General features: G+C 38.6%; 1 protein-coding gene across 1 annotated transcript in view; it reads right to left on the bottom strand.

Moving 5' to 3' along the window:
* Nucleotides 1–22,229, bottom strand: part of slc43a2.S (solute carrier family 43 (amino acid system L transporter), member 2 S homeolog) — a 45,753-nt gene that overhangs the window by 3,413 nt on the left and 20,111 nt on the right. The window contains 9 exon segments of the mRNA NM_001097830.1: nucleotides 263–386; nucleotides 491–564; nucleotides 728–860; nucleotides 3,085–3,223; nucleotides 10,023–10,169; nucleotides 11,494–11,696; nucleotides 11,784–11,917; nucleotides 15,653–15,745; nucleotides 21,642–21,718. Coding sequence (NP_001091299.1) covers nucleotides 263–386; nucleotides 491–564; nucleotides 728–860; nucleotides 3,085–3,223; nucleotides 10,023–10,169; nucleotides 11,494–11,696; nucleotides 11,784–11,917; nucleotides 15,653–15,745; nucleotides 21,642–21,718 — 1,124 coding nt within the window.

The raw sequence follows: 22,229 nt of genomic DNA, 5'->3' as shown, positions 1-22,229 counted from the left end.
CTGTTAGGTCACAGTGCCCTATTTTGCACAAATGAACAGTGAACAAATGGAAGACACATGCAAAGATGATAAAAATCTGGCCATAAAATCAGTGGAACGGGTGAAAAAACATGAGGAATTTCACTTTAGTTTGGAACGTTCCAGATTACTTGTTCTTAGTAAATAATGGCAAAAGTTTTATCTGTAACAACAATGACAAAGTTTACTAAGCATTTCTAAAATATGTTTGCAGTCCTTGTGAATACGATTAACCCTTTCTTACCCAAAGTGGATCTCCTTCTAAGGGTCCCATCATTGCCAAGAAGAGGGGCTGTTGTAATAATGCAAAAAGTGCGCTAATAAGAGACTGCAATCCAGTCAAACTGCCAAAATGTGTTGAAGGGTATCTGAAAAGAGAAAAAGGAAGATTATATGCTATGTTATACCTATAATTTATACTTTATTCTTTGTGATCAAACAGGGCAATGTCCTTTGTATCATGCACACTTACACAGCAGCATAGAGGCCTCCTACAGCTGAATGGATGAATCCTCTGACAATTGTGTGCAAAATGAAGGACAGAATCTAAAAGAAGAGAAAACCATAATGTGTATTACTGTTTCACTGGCCTTTAATAAGCACTAGCAAGAGAAGCTGTAACTATTTCATGCATGACAAAGTTAAAACATGGGTGTGGACTACAGATGTAATATGTTGGATTAAACTGCATTCATGCCTACCAATTTACCTGTAGGGGTAGGTTGTTAATGAGACATGTAACTCCAAATCCCACCAGTAACAAATTTGTAAATGCAAAGGCTCTTGTGGCATTTGTAATCTTCTGAATGTGGCGATCGCGTTTCTTTCTTTTCTTTCCATCTCTTTAGAAAAAATAAATAAATAAATGAATGAATAGCTTGCATAAAATGGAGTTACATGAAGTAACATGAAGTAACATGAAGTGATAGCAGATTAGTAGTCAGCACAACTGCAACTCACTTCTTTGGCTGGGTGCACGTCCTCCAGTGGCCACCTTCCACTGGCAATATTAGCGAAGAAAGTTAGTCCAGCACCCACTGTTTCATGAATAAAACGGCCTTTATTGGACCAAGGGCATTACAGCAACGTTTCAGACCAACTGGTCTTTTTATCAAGCTTGATAAAAGACCAGTTGGTCTGAAACGTTGCTGTAATGCCCTTGGTCCAATAAAGGCCGTTTTATTCATGAAACAGTGGGTGCTGGACTAACTTTCTTCGGTAACATGAAGTGATGCCATGCAAAGCAGGAGACTGGGGACTTGACTCATTATGAAAAAGACCTGATAGGCTGGACACATTAGGGGACATTTATGCTCTGCTGAAAGTGCACACTGCAAAATCTCTTACCCCCAAATGTAATAACAGGCACTTAAGGGGCAGATTTATTAAGGGTCGAAGTGAAAATTTTTTTTTTTTGGGCAAAACTCTCAAATTCGAATTGTGAATAATCCAAACTCGATTCGAGTTTTCATTTGAATTTCGAGATTTATCATATTCTGGCCCTTTACTGAATTACTGTACAAGTCAATGGGAGAGGTCCAGGGATCAATTTGATAACGTTTGCAGTACTGACATTCAAGTTTTTTTTTCGGGAAAAAAACACGAATCAAGTTTTTTAAATCGAGGTTTTCTAATTCGAATTGAATTCGATTCGAGTTTTCCGGACGTTTCAATTCATCCGAGTAGAAAAAATTTGATTTTATTAATAAATGAATTAAATTGATCAAATTTCGAATTTATTGGAGTTTTAAAAAAACTCACATTAATTCAAAATTAGACCCTTGATAAATGTGCCTCTAAGGGGCCCATTTACTTAGCTCGAGTGAAGGGATAGAGGAAAAATAGTTCGAATTTCGAATGTTTTTTTTGGCTACTTCGACCATTGAATTGGCTACTTCGACCTTCGACTACAACCTTCGAATCGAACGATTCAAACTAGTTCGCCACCTAAAACCTACCGAGGCCAATGTTAGCCTATGGGGAAGGTCCCCATAGGCTTCCTAACAATTTTCTGATCGAAGGAATATCCTTCGATCGATGAATTAAAATCCTTCGAATCGTTCGATCATAGGAATAGCGGTAAATCCTTTGACTTCGATATTCGAAGTCGAAGGATTTTACTTCGACGGTCGAATATCGAGGGTTAATTAACCCTTGATATCCGACCCTAGGTAAATGTGCCCCTAAGTGTTCCCAGGAGCAGTAACCAATCACAACCAATAAGATGTTAGCTTTTAAACAGGTGATCAGTAAATGCTACCTGCTGACTGGTTACTATAGGTTACTGCTCTTGGGCAAACTTAGTGCCTTTAATTACATGACCCCATTAATATTCATTCCAAAAGGATTTGCCGTAGTGCCAGATTAAGGGGTTCATTAAGTGCAAGCATGATACAAGTGCAATAAACATAAGCAATCTGTGCTTAAAGGGGAACTCCACAAAAACATAATTTAAGCTTTTTGAAAAGTAAACATAATTTCAAGCAACTTTGCAATATACATCAATTAAATATGCAGACTTTTCATTATTTTTAATGGTTTCTGACAGTTCCCTAAGCCTAGCCCCCTGCTCTTCTGCTGATCTGTCTGACTACTTTGCTGAGCTGGCTGACTACTGTTACTTTGTATTAACAGCCATCTGTCCTCAGCCTGCATCCTCCAAACCCCACAATTCCCTGCACACGTGATTTAAATAAGGAAAGGAACATCACAGTGCAATACATTGTGGGTAATGTAGTTCCTGCATGCTGTCTAAGCTGTGGAGAAGTTGTTACAATTTGTAACATTAGTGTTTAGTCCCTCCAGGATTCAGGAATGACGCAGAAAGAGAAGAACTGTTAAAAATCTGCATTTCAGCATAGAAAATTGCATTTATTCATACTTCTTTGAAGTAACAGGTAACTGTGATGGGTATATTAGAGGTTTCTGTGTAATGTGGGCCTCTTTATCAAATTTTGGTTTGGAAGCCGGAGCTCCCCTTTAATAATTCTTATTTTACAATAACAGGAAGAGCCTGTCAGGAACAACTTCTCAGATAAGATAAAGAAATCAAATAATATGACATACGGATTAGTATCCTTCTCGTCTGTGTCCTCATTTCCATCGTCACAGTCCTTTAGCTTCCAGTCCATGATGTATCCAATAACAGGGGCCGTTAGCAGGCAGAGGAGTTGCAGCACTCCAAAGATGGATGTATACAGACTGACTGTACAAAGCAAAGATAATAGACAGAGTTATTTATAAAGTATCCCTTTTTTACAGTACTAACATGGGGATAACGCATAAGGTGGGCTTAGTATGCTAAAACTTTGGAATAAAAAAAAAGATACAATGATTTATATTAACAAAAGTAACATATAAGGTTTACAGTGAAAGGATTCTGCAAGTTAACACAAAATAATCTAAATCTGTGCAGACCAAAGATATGAAGGTATATAAAAAACAAAACTGGAACACAATCACCATGGCACCAGAGGCATGAGGCAAGGCGAAAAAACTAGATTTCTGTTTATCTTCAATTTAGTTTCCCTTTAATGAATTATATGCTAATATTCTACCTCTGCATTCAAGGACAAGACTTATCAGGTAGTAGTAGCATATGGTATATATATATATATGCTATATGGCATTTACACTAGGTTAACACTAATGTTGCTTGCATTCTCTTGTTCTTTTTTATATAACACTTCCTAATAGTTTCCCAAACAACTGTGAGTGTTGGAAGACCATCCATGTTTTATACCCACAATGAAATTTCTCCCCAAGATTCCAGGGTTATTGCGAATTCTAAAAGTCATGGTGATATGTTGTGCATGCTGCTATGTGCCAGCTATACAGCCACATGGGCAAAATAATTGCTACTGATTATAAATGCTTTATTTTCTGGGCATTATATGGGTGGGTCACAAAAAGGGCATAAAAAAAGGACATGCATAGGCCCATTAAGGTTCAGGGCACGTACTCAGATTCGGGGTGATTAGTTGCCCGGCGACAAATCTCCTCTAGCATATTCAGAGCAACTAATCTCCCCGAACTGCCTCCCGCCGGCTAGAATGTAAATCGCCTGTGGGATGGCACTCGGAACACTTTGTTTTCCAAAGTCACCTGAAGTTGCCTCACGAGGAAGAAGAGGAGATTTGTCGCCGGGCGACCAATCTCCCCGAATCTGAGCACGTGCCCTGACCCTAAACATGGGTAGCCCTGTATTTGCCTTCTGGTGATTGGCAGGTTTTTAGTACAGGGCTCCCTTGGGAGTCTGCTAAAATAATTGGAAACAGACACAAAAGCTTTTCAGACACAGGGTCAGACTGTGACGCAAGGAGCATGAAGGAGTCGCTTGGCGTGCATGTCCAAACAGCGCCATGCACATGCGCAAACGGTGCAACTCGGCGTGCATGCGCAAACTCGGCGTGCATGCTGAAAAAACTTTTTTTTTTCAACCCGAATAACGGGAAAGGGGGTCTGGTTTCTGTTGGTTTCTGGTCACGTACTTTTATTGGTTAGAGTCTGGTAGCTATTGTAAGTTATGAAAACACCCACACATTGACACTCTTTGGACTAGATTCAGTGTAATTGAGTGCCATTGCTTTGTTTTATTTTTATTGGGGGCAAAAGTGTTTATGCATGTTCTTTTTTATGAGGATGTATAAATGAAACATGTCAATTATTCCCCTAAGAAGGGAATTTCTCTTTCATTCTGATCAGCTGCTAGTGCAAAAAAGGTAGCAGTTACTGTATTACCCAGGCTTACTCGTGTGCATCACTGTGTTGGCCAAAAGAAGGGGCAGCATGTGATAGAGCAATAGAAAATAGATTAGTTAGCACACATCTGCCAATATATGACAGTTCACAAATCTTGGAAAAAGCCTAGCAAATGAAGCAATAGGGATTACTTAATATGGTTAGAAGGAACTGGATAGAGCTTCTCAGAGCGAGAAACAAAGTATGAGCTTTTTGTCCTGTGCTGGTGAGTGGTGCTGAATAAGCAGCTTTTCATAACTGGAAGTGAAACCCAATTCTTATCAGCACAAATATATTGCCAGGGAGCAGTGGTGACTGAATTCATCTGAGTATTGTTTGAAAGTGTAAAACTGAATCGGTATCCACTGTTTGTTTTTGTTTTTCTTACAAATAAATTCGTACATTTTGGGTACCCATTTATGGTAAGATGGATAATATTAACATGCACAGTGTTAAGAGGTACTAGGCAGCTTTATGGGTTATGCTGTTCTAGACACTGCAGGATATTAATGTGTTTTTACACATAGGCCCAGAATAAATTCAGTGCCAGGTTTTCCCACAGACTTCGTGTTTAACCATCACAGGTTTCCCCGTGGAAATACTTTTATACTTCAAAGTGAAAAAAGGCCATCATTCTTATTAGACATTTTATATAACCATCAAAGTAACAGCACCTCTAGTGTTCACATTTAGCTGGGCAGAAGTTGCCATAGGACAGCTATTCAAAAAAACAACTTCTTTCCACTAACTTTGCCCTTCACAATCCTCCTTTGTTTAGGAACATTTTTTAGATTAAAGCAACAGTAACATCAAAAAATACTGTATATTGCAGTGTTGCCCTGCTCTGGTAGAACTGCTGTGTTTGCTTCAGAAACACTACTATTGTTTATATAAATAAGCTGCTGTGTAGCAATGGGGGCAGCTATTCAAAGTAGAAAAGGCTCAAGTTACAAAGCAGATGGCAGATAAGCTCTGTAGAACATAATGGTGTTATCCGTTATCCACTATTTAACCTGTGCCATATAGACTTTTTTCAATTTCCGCCATTGCTACACAGCAGCTTGTTTATATGAACAATAGTAGTGTTTCTGAAGCAAACAGATCAGTTTTACCAGTGCAGGGCATCACTACATGATATTTTCATTACTTTAAAACACTATCACCTAGCAATTCAAGCAAACAAGTTGCTACAACAATCATATATCCACAAGTAAGCCAAATCTATATAACCTGCTAATCACACACTTGCAACAAACTTGGGTGAAATGTTTCTAAACACACTTCCCCATGTAGTTACCATTCCTCAGCTGAGCAGTCAGCGAAACGCGTAGGGCAACATACGTGGACGGTGGTGAGAGTAGCTCCCACTGATTCCCCACGTAGTTAGGCAGGTTTTGCGCGTATGGGAACGTTAGAAGGGAGGGAACAGGTATCGCTTGTTACTGACTTCAACATTACTAGCAACCGTGTACGGGAATTAATTAATATATAATACACAAAAGCCATGAATATCTTGTAAATTATATCCTTATAAACGGTGAGTTCTGATGTCATCAGTTATAAACGGTGAGTTCTGATGTCATTTCTGTCACATGACTCACTGAAATTTGTGTATTATAATAAATAAAGTACCCCCAGTTGCAGAATATGAGGATATTAGAAGTTACCTCGGAGTTCCATGACCTGTATAAAAACACTCGGCCTTCGGCCTCGTGTTTTTATATGGTCATGAAACTCCTCGGTAACTTATAATATCCTTATATTTTACAAGAGGGGGTACTTTATTCACTATATATTACTATTTAATAGAGCTTCCACCAATCCACCATATGCGGTTATTAATTATTTGTATTTTTAAGGACAAGGTCCTGCACTGCTCTGAATTTAAAGAGCAGTGAGTCTCTGTGTTTATGGGCAACATGCTTTATTGCAACTTTAATTAAAGGTTACTTTTAGCAACATTGTAACAATCATTATCTGAACTGGTTTGCTGGTAACTACATGGGGAAATGTGTCTAGATACATTTCACCCAAGTTTGTTGCAAGTGTGTGATTAGTACTTTAAAACAGTGTAATTTTGTTGGTGTTACTGTTCCTATAAGTCCCTTTTTGCAGATATACATAATTGGCTTAAGAGCGAGGGGCACATAAATACATAAAGATATAAAACAAGATCTAAACTATGCACAGGCTAATACAAATAATATTAATGCAACAGGATGTTGTGTTTGCTCCTGATAAACATAAAGCTACACAATGAAAATCTTGCTAATAAAACACTGTGAGTGATACTGCTTAAAGGAGAAACAAACCCTTAATATAAAGAACCCTCCCCCCCCGTGCAGATTCTGTCCAACAGAGTTCACGGGCGCCATCTTCTTTTCTTCGGTAATCTTAGGAATGAGGCTGGCATGGCAGCTCATGCGCAGTTGGAGCAAGTTTCTGTTTCCCGACAACAATGCATGTGCCGAAACTCACGAAAATTGCCGAAGCGCCGGTCTCATTCTGAAGATTACCGAAGCAGCTGAAGATGGTGCCCATGAATTCCGCTGGACATTATCTGCATGGAGGGCTAAGTAAAGAGTTAGGGGCATTTGCCGGTGGCTAAACCCGAACAATATGGTGAATGGCAGATAGCAATGAGGGTGGATCAGTGATCTTGGGGTGGGCATGATGGCAGTTTTTAACAGACAGCCCTTTGACAAATGGAGATGTCCAGTTGAAACCCACACAGCTGGAAACCCTACCTCTATCTATTCTGCCCGATCAGTAAGCCCAATCCTTTAACTACAGGTATGGGATCTATTATACAGAAATCAGTTATCCAGAAAGCTCTGAAATACAGCACTGCTCATTTAGAAAAACTATTTCTTATTTTTGATTGACTTGCTAACTTCTGTTTCTTTAATAACAATAAATTAACTGCACTTGATAATAACTAAGGCATGTCAAGGTGAGTAAAAAGCGAGTTAGGAGGAATCCACCTCATCTTTCAGGTATGTGTGAATAAGCGTAGAGAATATACCATAAAAGTATAGCATAGTATGCAACAGTGACTCATGAAAGCAAGGCTACTGAGCAGGTATTATGTGATCCAGCAGCCATAGAGGAAGAAAAAGCGGGAAAAATACACCATACACTGTAATGATATATATAACATATCATTAACAATCAGATAAAGGCCAAATGTAGTAACACCGACGGAGATTTAAAATAGGCCCTGACATTTCAGGTACACAGAGGCCCAGACAGCCCCCACAGACCCAATAAATAATGTCTGTCTGTGGCATCTTCCAGCAACCTCTGTTGCATTTGGCAGAATTTACAGATTGCCAGTCCAGGCCTGGATATGCATTCAATCTGTCACATAACAACCAAGGCTAAAAAAAACCCATTTCTGAGCCCATTTTCTCAGTGACATATTTCAGGTACAGGGTTTGCCTCCCCCGCAAGCATGTGCGTTTGTGAAAGTGGTTTCCCGGCTCTACACCGCCCCCACACTTATAGTAATCAGTGAACTGAAGTCTCATAACGACTCTCTGCTCGCTAGTTCAGTGCTCTCGATGAAGCAGGTTCAGACTGGATTATACTGAATGAACTTCTGCCACAAAGCATTTTGCAATGCAGGATGTTGGTAACTGAGGTGATCAGCATGTGAAATCTTTTTTTCTACCTTGCTAAAAATAATTTCCACGTTTGGGGGCAGTGCAGAGTCAAATGATTCTTTGTGAAAAGATCTGCATAAACAAGTCATTCCATTCTGAGGCATGTGTTCATTTCAAGGCACTTGAATCAATTATACGACTGACAAGCTGCAATCTTAGTGAAAATGTCAATGTGTTTTTTTCACATTCCTCAATTATTAGGCTCTGTTAAAAATGCAAAAACATAGACTTTTTTTTTGCCATAGAAAAGCGGTTTAGGATTCTGAAATTCCTGCATCTGTGACCATGGATTTGTCCTGTCATGACAGGCATAGGAGCAGGGTCGCCCAAAAGGTAGATTGGGATGTACCAGTAGACCTTTAAGGCCCCCATAGATGCAAAGATTTTTCTTTGAACAACCGATTTTAGTGAAATCCAACCAAATTATCCTAACCCTAACAAAGTATCGTGAGGTTAGGGTTAGTTCACACAAAGAGATTTGGCGAGATTTTGTGCATTAAAGCACACGCGGCACTGCGTTTTCCGAAGTTTCCTCAGTGAGGCAACTTCGGGTGACTACAGAAAATGAAGCACCGTGTGTGCTTTAGCGCAGGCGACTCTTCATTATAACCTATGGGAAGACACGCTGAGGCAGTTCGGGGACATTGTCGCACAGAAGAAGAGGCGATTAGTCGCCAAGCGACAAAGTCTCCCCGAATCTCCTCGTGTGAACTAACCCTTAGTGGGAATGGAACGATCATGCATCTAATGCTTTTTTGTTCGACATCAGTCAGAAAATTGAGCGGGCAGGTTAGAAAATTTTCATCGGTCACAGTGAAATCTATCTATTGTCCAATTGTTTGCAGGGCTTCAACTAGACAACAAAGCTTGAATGGTCTTTTTAGTTGATGGACATCGTACATTTAGATGATCGTTTCAAGATAAACTTGGTCTAACGATAAAAATCTGTACATCTATGGCCAGCTTAAGCTGGTGATCAGTAGATCTCAAGACTCTGTCAACAAACAGCTTGTCTAAATAACCCCACTGATTCATGATTTCATTCAGATATTTATTATATTAAAGAGATACTGACACCAGAAATTAAACTCTTTTTTTACATCTATCATAATATTGGCTTTGAAAGCTACTTATAACTATTTGCACAATGCTTTTTACATTATCTGTCTGATTTCCCATGTTCCTGTATGAGGGGGCTGCCATATTTGTGCAGCAGGAGCCCATTAGCATTAGAAATTTTAACTGACAGGCTGAGATGGGACAGCCAGGTTGGCAAAACAGTCAGGTTTAGGAACTTTCTCATAAATCAATATTTAAGTATTATTTTCCAATGTTTTGGATGTAGATCATAATGGGACAACATCACTAAAAGTAGACCTTGCATTAGTAAAGTATGGGCATTTCTGCATTAGAGGCTCTGCATCTAAAGTGCAATGCAGCCGTAGCAGCTGTAAATATGTAGGGAAAGCTTAGTAAGCTTTGACAAGAGAGCCAATCAGAAGGGTCAATATTGAGTAACTATAACCAAAAACGCAACATTTATTTAAAATCAGACACTAGAAATGATCACATATCACAGCATTATGAGGAAGGACTCACCACTGTCCATATCTCCATCCACTAGAAACTCCAGGATATTGTTCATGGCTCCCATGTAGAAGATGAGACGGAGCTGGGTAACACACATAGTGATGAGACTGAGCAAAAGGATTGGACTGAACACACTCTTCATAAAAGGTGGAGTTGCTATAAGGAGAAAAACAGAAATTGACTTAATTTGGTAACTTGAATACAAGATGGTTTGACCAGACTAAGGGCTGAACTCCACGGGCGTCTTTCGTTGGTTCGTGTCGGAACGACATAACACAGGTGACAAGTTGGATGTAGTCACAGGCATCCAAATATAATGGGAGTGAATGAAAAGTCGCAGATAAAATCTGCATTCTATCCAACATGACTCAACTGTCGGATATGGATACAGAAAGCTACATTTTCATTCATGTATAGTTTTTACCTGCACTTTTCATTCACTCCCATTATATTTGGATGCCGACTGGTTCATCTAAAAAAACAATCTCTCTCCTCTAATAGTTATGGGCGGGAGAGGACTAAGTCCTCAGACTGAAACCAATGCTCAGACCAGGAGACACTTATCTCAAGAAATGCTATCATGCATGGAGGTACCAGACCTTGAAAACTATTACCAGAGATAGATAGTTAGGAACCACCATATGGGGTTAACCTTGATGTAGCATGGCGCTTTAACAATTATATGATCATAATTTTGTAACTAAAACCAATTGATTTTGTAAATCCATGCACTTGCATAGATACTAGATTAATTATGAAACAGGGCACCAGGGAATCCCCTCTTCTCTCCATGCTTGTAGGCCCCTTTTTGCTCACAAAATCCCTCCTTCCAACATAATCCTTTCTTCCTAATTAATTTGAGTTACCATGGTACAACTACATATTAGTTCTGGATTTCATATATTTATATGCCATCTTATTTGTTCCATTTACAATTAAATCATCCATAGAAACAGAAACACAGGTCTTACAGAATTTAAATCAACCTATCGCATGTCTTGTGAATTCCACAGGTACTGATGTGAGCAATGTCTTTATAATCTCTGTAACGCACTGTGCAATATGTCAGAGCTATAAAGGGTAATGATAATAATAATTTGAGTGCTAAGGGTATCAATGCTGGCACTGCAGTAACACTATCTGACTGTAATCTGCTGCATAGATAATTACCATGGTACAATCAAACTTGGGTGTGTTCAGTGTTCAGGGTTTACCACAGATCAAGGCTGTATATTGGGACAAACTACCCTTTGGATGGCTGCAGCCTAGTTGAGTAAAGATAATTTTTGGATAATGATAAACATTTCTGTGTATATTTTGTGTAGATAAAATGACCAGCCTCATATACATACAGGCACATGGTTACCATATTCTAATTGTTAAACACTATTTATGTATTGGTTATTCACTGTTTGTGATAAAAATGTGTACTTAATGTAACTCCACACAGATCCAAAAGCATGTTGTCATTAATATGTACCTGTAGTGTCAGCCTGGCATTTAACCTCTAGATCTACTGTCGACAAACACAGCTTGTTTCCGCTCTGCAAGGCTGACAATTCTTTGGGATTTTTCATGGAGCCTCCAACACTAAGCCGGCGCCCCACAGTGGTTACTTGCTTGTAGAACTGTTTCCCTGTAATCTTGTGGTCAAAGCCCAGCCAGCTAAACTTAATCTTCACACTGGTAGAGATTAGGAAGGATATACAATTAGCATATTGCATATTGTACCGTTTTTAATGAGACTTTGTGGTTAAAAGTAGTTCTTACGTATAATCCATGTCTTCTGGTCCAGGAAATGGTTCCAAGGGCCAGTTGAAAAAGCAGTTGAAGAAAACAAGACCTGCACAAGCTGCCCAGACAATCAAGATTGTAATAAAACTCACACCGAGATCATATATTACCTGTAGGTAAAATAAAAAAATGAAAATGATCATGGTATTTCTGCAGACATATGTTTGGACTTTAGCAATTTCAGATAAAGCTTCCATCCCATCCAAAAATATTTGCATCCAATAACGTTCAGTAGGCTTTTGGTGGAGCAGAGCAAAGTTATGGTATAATGCAATTTTAGCTGGAATGTCTGAAGCTCAAAGAACATTGGATATCATTCTAGTCTCAACATGTTTTTCACCAAAAATGCAGCATTTTTCCCTAGAATGCCAGCATAATGTAGGGGTCCTCAATTTGCACCAAGAAGATGCAAAGTAGTAGATGTTTCAGCACCATATTTTCTTAGTCAATGTGGGCACAATATTTAATTTCTGGTACCAAGAAGTTCAAATTATCCTAGAAGTCTGTAGCTCTTCCGGCCCCAAAAATCCCTTTTCCTCTGGATATATGTCAGCAGATATGTTAAGAATTCAGGAAAGGAACCAGCGCTTATAGCTCAGGAAAAGACAAATAAATGAAAATATTGTGCAGTATTTATCTTTCTTGTTATTGTTGCCACACATATCACATTCGAAGCATACTAGCCCCTTAATCTCGAGTGTGCTATCACAAATGTTGCAACAATAACTAGAAAGAGAAATACTGCACTATATTCCAATAGTCCTGAAGACACGTGTTAATTTCAGGGTTCCCCTGCCTACAGGAGCTATGAATATACACAGCACACATTCTCAATGCCGACATCCATGTTGCATTTCATCTGCATTTGGCATTTCAGTGCACTCCTGTAGGTACAGCCCCCACAGAGATGTTCGCCTTTATTTTAACTTTTAGTATGTTATAGAATGGCTAATTCTAAGCAACTTTTAAATTGGCCTTCATTTTGTTATTTTCAAAGTTTTTGAATTATTTGCCTTCAAATTCTGACTCTTACCAGCTTTCAAATGGGGGTCACTGTCCCCATCTAAAAAACAAAATGCTCTTTAGGGCTACAAATGTATTGCTGTTGCTACTTTTATTACTCATATTTCTGTTCAGGCCTCTCCTATTCATATTCCAGTCTTTTATTCAAATCAGTGAATGGTTGCTAGGGTAACTTGAACCTTAGCAACCAGTTAGCTGATGCGGCAATCTGGAGAGCTGCTAAAAAAAAGGCTAAATAACTAAAAAAAATCACAAATAATAAAAAATTAAAACCAATTGCAAATAGTCTCAGAAGATCAATCTCTAAATAATACTAAAAGTTGATTTCAAGGTGAACAACCCCTTTAACTTCTGATTTCCCATACTGTGGAACTCACATAAAAAACATCCCTGGGATCACAGTTGTAAGTGCCTCAGTGTAAGGGCCCTTAAGTTGAGGTCACTGAAATGCAAATGGAAATGATTGTGTATATTTAAATGCAATACAAGAGCAACTGGAAATCATTGTGTGCATATTTATACCCAGCAGAAGAGCATCTGGACACAGTTGTGTGTATTTAAGTGTAAAGCAAGTGTAGAAGAGCAAGAGCATATGAAAACACTTGTATATAGACCAGCTTCTACTTTATGTTTAAATCAGTTCAAATACATTTAAATAGTGTTTCTAACCAGAATAAAATGTAGAAAAGAAGAGCCCATGTGGCCCACCTCTTAGCTGAGTTCTCTGCAGTCACTGGTTTCAGAAAAACTGTATTTAAATATTTAGATTAAAACTGTTTTCATGTAAACTATCTATAGTGCTGCATACACCACTCCATTATTTAAATAAACTTATATGTACAGGCCCTTTCAAAACTAAGGTAGGATACATTTTCGTTTTTTTTTCTCCACTTTTACCAGTTGAGGCAAATTACTGCTAATCATACAAATGTATGCGGAAACAATTCCACTTATTGTGTGTGTGTGTTTACTCTAACATCAAAGGGAAATCAATAGGAATCCTCAATATGTTGCCATATGTTAGGCTGCTGAGGAATAATGGGAATAGTAATTCCTAAATTGTTCCTGAATCCCTAAATTATAATTGTAAACCATGACTACAAGGAGGCAGATGGACAGGATCTGTGTGATTTAAGGCAGTGATGTATTCTTCCTTCACTAATGGAAATGCCTGAAAAAGGAGCACTAATGAATATTTATATTTAAGTTTAGTATAATCTCATGCATGAATGAGAAAAGAAGTAAAGCAGCCAACTCATTTACTACTGTTCTTTTAATAATTGGCACACCCGAATGGTCTAGAAATCTTGTGACCTAGTTTTTACATATAACTAGGGATGCACCGAATCCACTATTTTGGATTCGGGCGAACCCACGAATCCTTTGCGAAAGATTCTGCTGATGCAAATTAGGGGTGGGAAGGGGAAAACATTTTTTACTTCCTTGTTTTCTGACAAAAAGTCACGTGATTTCCCTCGCCGCCCCTAATTTGCATATGCAAATTGGGATTTGGATTCGTTCGGCTGGGCAGAAGGATTCGGCCGAATCCGAATCCTGCTGAAAAAGGCCGAATCTTTGCTGAATCCCGAACCGAATCCTGGATTCGGTGCATCCCTACACATAACACGTGTATGTAGTACATGTATGCAGTACAAAAAGGTGCACATCATGCGTGAAGGCTTGACAGATGGGAGCCGGCTAAAGCAGGTTTGTGTTGTTTCCAGTGGAGACAAGTCAAATGAATAAAAGTCCCATATGAAACAAAAGAATCTGTTAGTAGCCAGTTACCATTAACCTAACACGAGGTACCTCAACCTGTGGTTGAACACCTATTACTAAATTAAAACTGCTGATAGGGAGTAGCTCTCATAGAATGATAGGGGTTGTAGCTCAGTATGAACTCTGTATTATGGTATCATGGCATCTTGTATTTGTCTAACCGAAATGGAATTCATAATTATTTTCCATTTGCTCTTCAACCCAAGCTTCTATAAGGGTATTACTGTCAAATACTGTATGTCTAAGATACCTAGTCTTCAAATTATCTGACAGCAAGCTTACTCAACATCTCACTTAACAAGAAGACAAGAGTTGACTAGCAGCATAGGAGGCATGGTCTAATTTTATTGGGGTACAGACAGTCAAAAGTGCCTGAAGCATTCCATTTACAACAAAAAGTTAATGGAAATCTACAAGTGGGTTTGGGTTTTAAATAGCCCAAAAAGGTGGCACAAACTCATGTGAAATAACCACCAGTAGATATCCATTAAAATCACAAGACTGAGCTCAGATTTCTGTCAGTGAAACTGGCTTTGCAAGTTCTACAACAATATTTTATTTGGCAAATGCCAAATGCTTTGTCAACTAGGACATCGTTAAGGATCTGGCAGAAAACAGAGTTAGACAAACTGCCCCTGTTGCTTCTGAAGTTATGTAAAGGTAGATCTTGGTGCCAAAACACTTGAATGTTTTGGCTAATGGATAGGCATGTTTTTGTTTGTTGTTTTGTGCCAGATGATAGCAGTGGCCAAAACGCCCCATGTGCAACCCCATGTGTTTCTAACAGCTCCCAGCTAGAATTGCAGTAGTCACAACACACTTTTCCCACTATTTAAACTGGCAGATAGTAATAGGTTATGAAAGTCATTTTAACTGCTATGGTCCTCCCTGAGGGTAATGTGATGCTAAAAATGCCAAGTATGCCATAGGGCTATGATGTTGAAAAAAGCTAAAATTGATCTAACAAATATTATACAGTCATTGGGAGCCATACAGTGGTGCTTGCAGTATACATTGGCTTAAGCCTGCTAAGCAATACTCACCTTGATGAAAGGGAAGGTGACAGCAGAAGAAGCATACGATCCAATCATTAGCGCAATGAAGGTTGAACGTAGATCACCAAACATGTTGGGCAGCTGTATATATGAAAAATTATGAGAATTAGAGAAGTTAAAGAAAGAATTATATGCATAATACTGAGGATTATATATATAGAAGACAATCACAATGGCTTCATGCTGTTATATAATAAAAATACAGGATATTATCTCCCCTTAGCACAAGGTTTGGACCATAAGGGAAATGAAAAGATGTTATCCACTTCCCATTGAGAGATAGAACATTATACTGGCAGTAGTTTACTGCTTTGTGTATTGTTCTCTGGTGTCAGGCACAGCTTGAATTAGCAACTGCTTATAAATAGAGATTGCTAATATTTTCCTGTAAATGTGGCTTGCTGTTTGTGCATATTATGGCTGGTGGCACACCAATGTTTTCTCAGCCAGTCTATTTCAGCTACAGGAGTGTCTGGGGTGTCCGTAAATACGGAAGGAAATTCATAGGGGACAGGAATACGCCGACATGAAGCCAGAGGGGGAGCCCTTCCGACGGGGGTTACACAGTTTTCATATTACAATTTTAAGACAGAATCTAAATTAGAACAATATTGGCATCTAGATAAAAACAGGAAACGTAGCATATCAAGCTGAATTTAGCTAAGAAGCCGTTTTCAACAAGCAGACAGGAATACCAGTATATTAATTTTATATATATAATTTGATATTAGAGACCATCAACAAATTACACAGTAGAATTGAGCATTAAACCTGTAGCTTCAGTGTAGCCAAGCTAAGAAACAGAACTCTTTGCAAGCATAATAACAGGGAAATGAAAGACAACTTATCGCCCTCCAAATGTTGTAAACATAACTCTCAGCATAACTCTCAGCATGTCCAGTATAATTTTTTTTTTTAAATAGTGGAATGCTAAAAGGTGTAGCTCAGCAACACTTTTGAGGTCCACAATTTGCTGATCTGTGTTACATAATACTTTCAATGGGTTTTGTCAACTTCTAACACTTTTTTCAGTTTCGTTGTTTTCATATAGTTCACCAGAAATAAACTTTTTTTTCCAGTGACTTTCTATTATTTTTGTGACCATTTTTATGAATATTGAAGTTTAAAATTTCATTTTTCACCTTCTTATGTCTTTCTTAAGCACCTCTACAAGGGGGGGGGGGCACTGACTGTAAATTGATACATTAAGTTGATGCATTTCTTTGTCCCTGCTGAGCAGAATCTGAGTTTAATTTTTAAAGGCAGCTGTTCGAATTGATGCAATAGTTGCTAATGACCCACAAATGCTGCAAAGAAATGTATTGACTAATGTAGCAAACTGTAACAGTTCAGAATCTGCACCCAGATCACTGCGCTGCCAGACTGAAACCCCAAAGACAGGAACATTTATCTTTCAACAAAGAATTTGATAATAATCAGAATTAAAACATGGAAAGCAATTCTAAAAAGTCTTTTCTGGTGAACAATCTGAAAACAACTGAACTGAAAAAAAGGGTTTGAAAGGTGAACAACCTTTTTAAGGTTCATATTAATGAAAACAGTGTATACATATGCACAATATTCTCACAATATTTATTATTTCGTGTGGCAAGGTAGGTATAAGGTGAAACAACAGGCTGCATTGTGTGACCCTAAACACACACACGTCATTCAGGAGAAAGATGAGGGCATTGTCATCGGCTGAATCCCGTCCAGCTTGTGCAAATCACTGAGTGCTTAGAAAGCTGGAGCTGTCTGGGCGAACCCTCATTGGAGGAGGGGTGTACTTGATCTGCTCTGTTTTAGGACAGGCAAAATGTGCTTGTTTATCATTACAAAGGGAACGCAGAGAGATAGGGCCATGACTCAAAGAATGTGCCACGCAGACTAGGAAAGGTCATGGAAATCTGATAAAGCAGCACTGAAAGAGTAGGGGAAAGACAGAGTAAGTTGGCATCTTAGGAAATAGGCACAGAGCCACACTTTCTTAAACCTCTGTTACCCAAGGGTGCTTAAATATGCACTTCCATCCATCCCACTTGTAATAGATGTAACGGATGTATCTCTGCATGCAGTATATAATGGAACACAACAGATGTTACTCGGCCCCATAGCAAATTCAATTACAGGCCCCAAAATATGAATAAATTGGCCTAGTCTACCGAGATATATTAAAATGACTCATTGATTAGGGCCTCACTGGGCTCCCTACACTCATGGGCCCCCTGCAAGCAAAGGTGTGCTTCCTCTGTAGTTATGTCTCTGAAACACAATGTTCTTTCATTTATTCTTAGTTATGTGTGAAATAAATATTGTTTGTGTGCACACATTTTAAGTTAACTAACGTCATGAGGCCCGAAGTTGCCTCACGAGGAAATTTCTGGGCGATTTTGAAAAATGAAGCACTCCGAGTGCCATCCCGCCAGCGATCTACATTCTAGCTGGCGGGAGGCAGTTCGGCGGGAGATTAGTCGCCCCGAAGAAGAGGAGATTTGTCGCCAGGCGACTAATCTCCCCGAATCTGAGCGTGTGCCCTGACCCTTAATGCTTCAAAGCAGGTGTTTATTTTTTATATTCCAGGCATGGAGGCACATTTTGGATACAAGTTTACTCCAAACAAAGCCTCGTACAATGGTCCATATGGGGCTACCAAATAACAAACAACAGTGCTTATTTGAAAGGTTCCAAGGACATTTTTTGGCTCTGCAAATCCTTTTACATTTGAGAGTAGCTCACCTGTAAAAAAAAAGGTTGGGGACCTCTGCTTTAGAGTAATATAGAGGTGCTGGGCACATAAACTTCTGTTGCAGCTGCCAATATCCTTGTATCTGTTCTCTATTATCTCACAAAGCCGGATATATTTTGTTATGACAGCAGCTGGTTTGTGTCCACTGTCAAACTTCTCTATGGTGAATTATCATCCAGGGCTTAAGTGTGCTTGAATTTAAATAAACTAGCAGGCAGGAAAACAAGGCAACCTCAACAGTTTAAACCTCAAAACATTCTTGAGTAGATGAGTAAAAGCACCGGCAATCCTACGTCAGCACTGTTCAATGTAAACAACACCTGTTCTGTCCATTACCAGGAAAGCAATTCTGTAGTCTGAACAGTAGCATTCCAAGTAATTATGTGATATCCCCAAACAGTCACATTTCTTGAACTTGCTCACTGCTCCTCTCTACTGATGGCAATCAGCCTAATCCCTGCCAAAGCCTCATAGATCACTCATTTTAGTGGCATGTGGAGCAATGTGCAGACTGACTGAAGTTTATTTTTTAGTCCTGACCTATTTATTTTCATCAAAAGTTGCAATTGTTGTCTTTGGCAGTGCCCTAGTATTCAGCAAATTTGGGGAGAAGTTCAGAAATACTGGAAATCTCTAACACAACAGACAGACTCCTTTATTTTAACATGGGCAATTTTTGGAATAAGCCTTCACAAGTCAATCTTACACACTCTGAGAAACTTTTAGCAGAAAGATTAATGGCAGCAACTAGGAAAACTATTTTTCGTCTTCTTCTCCACTCTCACAAGTTAAACAAAAACTTGACCATATTTTTCATATGGATTGGGTGGAATCTACCACGAATAAGCAACAATACACAGAAAAATTTTTCTCAACATGGATGAATTACATTGCTTCACTTCCTACACATACCAGACATATTACTCTATATGCATTTAGGTATACCACGTGGTATGACAGAATTATTGTCAAATAAGATCCTTTTACAAGAAACACATCAATATATTCAAAATCTTCACCGACCACAGAAACAAAATCCTCGATCATCCCCCAGGAGTTATTATATCAACCAGATACTACTTATGAGTTGTTAAGTATTCTTTAAATATGATTGTGGGCAGGAATAATAATGCTATTTAATTCAGATGTCATTTAGCAGGTAAATTGTTAACATCATTGTTTGGAATACTTCTGATAAATGCTAAAGTATATTGACATTGGAATTGACTTTTATGCATCTCCAAATTCCTCTATGTTCATTATTTTATATTGATATGTAAATGAAATAAAAGCATTTGTTAAAAAAAAAAGTTGCAATTATGCTTTGAAACAACAATCTAAAGGGCAATTAAAGCCTACGCCCACCCTTCCTTGCACACGTGCGTCCTCGTTTGCACACAGCCGCGCGGTGGTGGGAGGGGCGTTTTGCACGTCCAGCCGGCATTGCCCGGCACTGGAGTTAACCAATTAATTCTGTGCCTTTATAAACCACTTTAACTAAAATATATGTATTACATTTTCAGGATCTAACCCAGCACTATTTTTTTATCCACATCCACAGATGTTTATTTCCAGCCAGTCTCTGTGAATGTGCTGCTGCTTCTTGGAAGTCCTGAAACTACAAATTTTTTCCAAGAGATCATTGTCTAATTTCTACCCCATGTCCCAGGCTGGTAACAGCAATCTGATCTAAACTACAAAGCAGAACAAAGAATTCATCTAAACCAGCACAGAACATTACAAAATACATGAAGTCATCCGTAAATATCATGTTAATCTATCAGGGGAATATGGACATTTACAATTTCATTATAGAATATTACAAATTGCCACTAATTTCTAATTATTGCCAAAAAACCAGGACAGCTGCTGTGATTTCCATTGCCACCCATAGAAAGCAACCTGATCATTTTTTTCTATTGCTTTCCATTGCTAATACAAATGTCCTTTGTGACATAAGCTTACAGCTAATTACACACAGGGCTACAATTCTGAGACTGTACCCTGAAAAAGTCATTGAGATCCAACAGAGATAACCCTTGCCAATCACTTCTTCCTTTTGTCTTCATACTCGGCTTAGGGCCCATATGGGCAATTGCCCTAATTTTCTCAACAGTATCCTCCATTGGCAAAGCAATAACTGCCAGTGATTTACCAGAGTCCAGAGGAATACATCAGAAATTACAAATTCCTATGGTTTACTAGCCTTTAAAAAATATTTAGTGGGTTTCACAATTGTGCAAAGATGTTTGATAACACTCCCATGTCTCTTTGCAACACTTTCTTATTTTCCTTGTTAGAATAGTGCTGCCACACAGCTATCCATCTGCTGTGCACATACCCATCACTAGTTCTAAAATTGCTGGTTTATGTTAAAACTACAAAGGAAGTGGATGTTTAAGAGAACAAGCCGAGTTAATCCTCACTGAAGATGGATGTACAAATCCATATTAATCATAGATCTGCAAAAACAGATGTGACCAAGCTACTGTTAGATTATACTGTACTATCTGGGCAGCAGCATTCTCAAGCTTTACAGAAAACAGCAACAGATGCACCCCTGGCGGCCTACCAGAGAAATCGCAATCTCTTGCCATTATACTAATAAAACCGGTGTATAATAAGGACGACTTCCCTTTTATTTCTACCTTGCAGTATCAACTAATTTAGGGATTAAAACAAGCTGTAAAAAGGAACAATCCTGTCCTAAAGGGATTACGTGTAAGTGTAACATAAACATTTACTTATATTAACAAAAGACTTGGCGCATGAAAGCAAACATGAATCATATAGATGAAGTGAGCCATTTATCAATTAGGGCAATGAGACAGAAGACACACTATGACAGCACTCTGCTTTTGCCACTCTAATCTTCAGGCAAATGGACGTGTTGGTTGAACATCTCCCATTTACCCAAGCACTTGATTGCAACAGTCTGTGCAACTTCATATTTTTAGATTCATCAGGTTGCTTGTACCCTAAAAATAACTGTCATGTAGCAACAGTATTCTTTGTTGCTTATATGCGGATGAATGAGCAGTTCACTGACCCAAAAACTGGCATTACTTACTTAATTAGTTTAAGCTTGTGTCACACTCCAATGATTTGCTTCAAAATAAAAAAGTTATTTAATAGATAATGAAGTCACATGCAACAACATCTTTGGTGGATCAGCAAGCTTTAGTACAAGGCAGACAAAAGCAGAAGAGAAAGAGATCACTTCAAACTTACTGTGAGCGAAGTAAAAGTCATACACATCCCGCCAAAGCCATTTAAACACAGGGCTACAAAGATCAGCACTGACAGAGCTGCAATAAGAAGAATAAGAAAACAGGCAAATTATAAATTTGGGTTGTGACTTGTAATCTGGGGCTAGTAACAAGATCCCCTCCAGGCTATTACTAATGGCAAATAAAAGGCCACCAGGCAAGTCAAGCCATAACTTGATATATTTATTGAGGGATCTGGGCTAACCCAAAATGTACAGGTTAAATAAAGGCACTTAATTGTCTCTTGATAAAACCGACAATAGTGTGTTTGTATGAATGTTATAGGGACTATGTTGTGAAATTTGTTGGTGCTAAATAAATAAAGATAAGAATATTGATAATGCAGAAGTCAACAAAAAAGAATATGAGAAGCACAAAATAGCTGTTTATATTCTCTGCACTTTTGGTTCTGAAACCAATGCAGCGGAAGCCAGCTGATTAGCAGACCAGGAGAAAAACTTTGAACTTTGCTACATCGTTTCAACAGCCAGAACCACAGACCAGAAAAAGATAGACAATTACTGCTTTCAACTGTAAATACAATTAACAA

This window comes from Xenopus laevis, chromosome 2S (assembly GCF_017654675.1).
Source record: "Xenopus laevis strain J_2021 chromosome 2S, Xenopus_laevis_v10.1, whole genome shotgun sequence".
Classification (NCBI taxonomy): Eukaryota; Metazoa; Chordata; class Amphibia; order Anura; family Pipidae; genus Xenopus; species Xenopus laevis.
Note: the sequence above shows the minus strand (reverse complement) of the source record. Positions and strands in the feature narration are given on the sequence as shown.